The 5629-nt window shown below is 23.5% G+C and overlaps 1 protein-coding gene across 1 annotated transcript; it reads left to right on the top strand.

Annotated features, from left to right (window-relative positions):
* The first annotated feature begins 1743 nt into the window (after positions 1-1743).
* Positions 1744-4921, top strand: LOC145936090 (uncharacterized). Its single transcript, XM_083037980.1, has 5 exons — positions 1744-1836; positions 2077-2163; positions 2452-2718; positions 2941-3099; positions 4562-4921. Exons 1-5 carry the CDS (start codon positions 1764-1766, stop codon positions 4708-4710), a joined length of 735 nt encoding a protein of 244 aa, XP_082894106.1. The 5' UTR covers positions 1744-1763; the 3' UTR covers positions 4711-4921.
* Positions 4922-5629: the final 708 nt, after the last annotated feature.

Below are 5629 nucleotides of genomic sequence, written 5' to 3'. Positions count from 1 at the left end.
GATTATAAGAAAAAAAACAATACGATCTAGGCTGAAAATAATTTCTATTGTAGAAATTTATACCGTTAGTTTTTCTATTTCAATTTAATTTAATAAATATAACATAACAAATTTTATTATAAACAATAGAACAACATTGTTATAAGTAATAGAAGAATTCTTTTCCTATTAATCCGAAATTAAAATTAAATTTTAGCAAAAAAATTATATGAAAATTTCCGAAAACTCGATTGTATTTATTCAATGTTTCTAATCTAACAATAAATATACATATATTCAATATATAGTTTATCTCTTTTCTTATAAAAATAATAATATAACAATTATTATTAATTTGTAATTTGTAACTACACTCGGCCAAAAAAAGCGGTACACTTGAAAAGTAATAAAAAATTGTAAAATTTTAAATATTTATAACTCAGCTAAAAATTATAATATTGAGGTGTTTTAGAAACGAAAATGAAGCTTGAAGTCTGTAGTTTGAAAAAATTTTAGTGTCGATTATATACATATATATATATATATGTATATATATATACAATATATATATATATATATATACATCGAATGATCAGTTTTGCAATGGCGAATGACAGAGTGAGAATCTGCAAAACTGATAAATAGAAAATCCACTTTTCTAATTTGCACGGCGTGAATCAGTTGACGTAGTTCAATGGGATAATAATAAGCGCGTGAAACTTGAAACTTTTCTCTTTAAAATGCGTTTTAGCGGAACTTAATACGATTATTTTTGAAATGTTGAACAAGCAAAAAAATGTACATATGTATGAGATCAAAGTTTACATTTTTTTCTGTATATCTTACATATATGTAAAGTTAAAGAACAACGTAGCCTCCATTATATCTTTTTTGTTCCTTTTATGTTTTTATGAGCATCGTTATTAATTGTCATTTAAAAGATGATAGTAACCCGATTATCTACGAAGATAATATATCTTCTATACTGTAGTTAGAAATTTGTTACTATTAACTTAATTTCAATTTTGTTAAAGATAACAGACAAAAATAAATAGTATTATTAAAAATTAGTTTTTTATTAATTACAATTTAAATTATAATCTATCGAAAAAACATTATATTTATAAGTTCTGCAAATTCGAATATAATTATTATTGTTGTGATATATTCAATTTTTTTCTCTTTCTCCTTTTCTCTTTCTTTTTTTATAAAAATAACTAGATTTATAAAGAACACATGTTTGGATGTATTCTTATGCTGATTTTTCTATATAATACGTCATATAAAGTTAATTAATAAAATTATGTGATCGATTACGTAATTATTTACATATCAAAATTATACTAATTTTTGGAAATTTTTATGTTAATAAATCCATTAAACATTTATTTTATATATGTATTATTTAAAATTATCTTTTAAAAAGATGCAAATATGCAGTTTCCTTTTTTTAAAGAGTCAGAGAAAATAAAATATATTTTTTAATTTGATCAAAATAATAAAAAACATAATTATTCGATGTTAACATTTTTCTTCACTTACGTCAAGGCGCTCATATTGTGTTGTCGGAAAAATTTTGAGAAACAAAATTATATAAGGCGGACGTTTATAATCGATAGAATTATTAGTTTATTAATACATTATTATTCAAGGTTGATTTTTTGTTCACTTCAAAGCATACTGATAATATTGTTTTATGTTGAAAACATCTTGAGAGAGAACCTATATATAAGACGAACGTTTGCAATTGATTGAAGTATTGGCAGAACTATTTATTAAACAAGATGATACTCTACGCTCTTAGTATATTCAGCATTATAACATCTATACTATGTAGAACGGAAGAACTTATGCTCCGTAAGTCTTATTTAAAAAATTCTTTAATATTTTAATGTTATTTAATAAAATTAAGTGAATAGGAAAAAAGTAAATAGTAAATAAAATTCTATTTTTTAAACTGGCGACATAATTACATAATATAAAAATACATTTTTTTTTATTTAATATATTTCTAATTATAACCGAATTATCTTATTCTAAACTCACTCTTTTATTTATACTGTTAATTATTTTAACTCTGCTTTTATTTTCATTTAGCCGTAACTACTTGCAAACGGAATTCAACTAATTATACGACCTGCTTAAAAGTCGCGTTAGAAAAATCATGGCCACAATTTGTAGAAGGTATATATATATTTTTAAAAGTAATTAATTTTATAATTTTGATTTATACATTTTTGAAAGAGCTAGAATTACGCATTGATTTATATACACACAATTGCTATAAAGTATTATAATATAAGAATATTAATGAAATTAATATGAAATTAAATGTGAATAAACATTTATAAAGTAATTATAAATTAATTAGATTTGTACTAAAACAAATAAGAAATATATAATTTCTCTATATAAATAACACTAAACCATATTAAAAGATTAATATTAATACTAGTTTATTCGTCTTAATAGGACTTTCGGAATTCAATTTTCCAAGTTTGGATCCATTTCTCTACAAATACGGCAAAACTGCATTTAATAGAAACGGGATATATGGAGAAATAATGGTGAAAAATACTACTGTTTTGGGTTTAGCAACGACCCGTTTTTTAGATGTGAGACCGCACTTTCTGGATAATGTTTTTCGTTTAGAAATTGACTTATATTTGCCGAGAGTATTTGTTCATGCTTATGGTACCGGGGAAGCTAATCTGCTCGGAATACGAGGAGGTGGAACAGGTACGAATACAAAAAAACTTTTTATTGTAACAATTTTATTTTTCGAAGCAATAAAGATAATTGTGACAGTTGCATAAAATTAAACTAGTATATTATTTTTAAATAAATAATTAACTGATAAATATATCTTAATAATTTTTTAGTTGTTAATTTTTTATTGTTATTATTATTTTTTTTATTAGAAAATGTTATGACGTTATTTATATTATCACTATGTAACAGGACAAGTAAATATCACATTAAACGAAAACAGACTAACATGGGATATAACAGGACATGTAAAAAATGATACATGGATTATAGAACATTTCCAAATAATTTTGACAGTTGAAAGAATGAAGGTTCAACTCGATGGTTTCTTTGATGGCAATAAAGAACTTAGTAAGTATTAAATTAAATCAAATATACAGGGTGTATTAGTCCAGAGCTAATTAAACAAATTTATTCGGTTTTTCATACATTAAAATATTACAGTTAAATATTGCAGATTAAATAACATATAATAAGTTTGAATTAGATTAATACAAGGCGCATTTTTAAAGTAAGATCCGTTTTGAAATGAAAAAAAGATTTTAACATATAAAATAATTTATTATGGCCAAGAAACTTCTACAATCTTACTTTATTTTTTCACATAATCATTATTGACTTCCACCCATTTTTTATATCAGTTTAACAATTTCCTAATTGTTTTAAGAGTCTGCCGCCTGTGTCTTGAACCAGTTAGTAATATCGTTGTTTAGTACGCTTTTCTTTTTGTTTTTTAGTTTGCCTAAGAAATTGAATAGACAATTCTGAAACCGTAAACCACTAATTTTCAATAATTTTTGTATTCACTTCTTCCATTAAACCTTCTATCATCATTGTTGGGCGACCGCTATGCTCTTCGTCATGAACATTTGTACGTGGTGTGTGTCCTTCTCTAAACAAACAACACCATTGCCTAACTTTACTATCACTCATAACATTTGGTCCAAAAACCTCATAAAGTTGTCTATTCAATTTCCTAACGGCAAACTAAAGAACGGCGTTACTATAACTGGTTCAAGACACAGGCGGCGAACTCTTAAAACAATGGAATTAGGAAGATGTTGAAACAATATCAAAAATGGGTGGAAGTCAATGATGATATGTGAAGAAATAAAGTAAGCTTGTAGAAATTTGTTGGCCATAATAAATTATTTTTATATGTTAAGATCTTTTTTTTATTTCAAAACGGACCTTACTTTAAAAATGCGCCTCGTATTTTGTATTAAAATTTAAGATTAATTAGTTCATTATACATTATACACTATCAGTTTTATATATTATTTTTGCAAAAAACATAGAAAAACAAATAAAAAATATATTTCAAAAAACTTTCTTTCTTTTCAATATTATATCAAAATTTCTTCTTTTTGTAAAATTTTTTATAACTTTTGCAAAAAACCATATAACAGAACCAAATAAAAATAAATTTTTAACAAATTTTCTTTCCTTACAATATCAAAATTTACTTATTTTGTAACATTTTTACATAAAGAAATTACTATGTATCACTTGCAATATACCATTCCAATATCTCTATATAATAAAATACCAAATATATAGAATAAGTAAAATAAAAAAGAATTATTTCTCTAACACATTTACATTTTAATATTCCTCAATATAAATAGAACATGCATTTTCTAAAATTAATAATTTTACATAAGAAAATATGTAGAAATTAAAAAGAGCTAAACTACAATTAATTTATATATTTGTTCAATTTTTACAGATATCTATATTATAATTTTAATTTATTTTATCTTATTTGCTTTTTTTAGAATACATTGTATTATGAATAAATTTCTGCTTGCAGCTGATGTTCTTGAAACTTTCATAAACGAGTATTGGCCACCAATTTATCGAGCAATGGCACCATTTCTGTTCGAAATGGTAGATCCAACGTTGACTGATTTATTAAATCGTCTTTTCTCGAAAGTTTCATTCTCGAAAGTATTTCCATAAAATTCATATAATTGTTACACATTAAAAATGATAAATTTTATACAGAAATAAAAATATGTTTGATATCCTAAACACAGAAATTGAAAAATTATTAAACTAGGATATCTTATTTATTAATATTTCGAATTTTTATGTATGTATGTTTGTGCACAGTTTGTGTAATAAGTTCTAAATTTAATCAACAAAGTATTTTTATTAATATAATTATATGTAGAAATACAATCAAATCTGATTGCTTGTTTTTAATATACTATTTTTTTTTAAATTTATATTTATAATATACAATATATATTATACAAATATATTATAAATGTTTATAGAAAAGATTTTATAAACTTTATATATTATTTATATATTAAAATGTATAGTTTTAATTGCGACAGAAAAGATTGTATATTATAAAAAATATCTATGATAGAAACATTACATTGTAATATTTTTCAATAAAATTAAAATAAAAATGTTATATTGTAAAATATCTATGATAATATTAGAGTAACTTTTGGCAAGATATATAAAGCTCTCAAGCCTTATACATATATAATTTGAATTTTATTGTAGATTAACTCATCTTTGTATACAAAATAAATAAAAAAATGTAATATAATAATTTTATAGCAATTATACTTTCTTATCCTATCTTTGAGTTTTATCATATCTTAGATAACTAATATTATGTTAATGTATCATCATAATTAACTTTTGAAAAACCATTCGAAAGAAAATCTAAGAAAAAAGAAATATCCGAAAAACACACAACATTATCACTTACGTCAAATTATTTCACACACACACACACACACACACACACACACACACTCACGCACGCGCGCGCGCGCGCGCACACACACACACACACATCATTAGTTAGGTATTGAATCATGCAAAGCAAAAACATACATATTTATAAGATTAAAGT

This window comes from Prenolepis imparis, unplaced genomic scaffold (assembly GCF_030444845.1).
Source record: "Prenolepis imparis isolate NDT839.2.m4 unplaced genomic scaffold, iyPreImpa1.0 SCAF_5, whole genome shotgun sequence".
NCBI classification, from domain to species: domain Eukaryota; kingdom Metazoa; phylum Arthropoda; class Insecta; order Hymenoptera; family Formicidae; genus Prenolepis; species Prenolepis imparis.
Note: the sequence above shows the minus strand (reverse complement) of the source record. Positions and strands in the feature narration are given on the sequence as shown.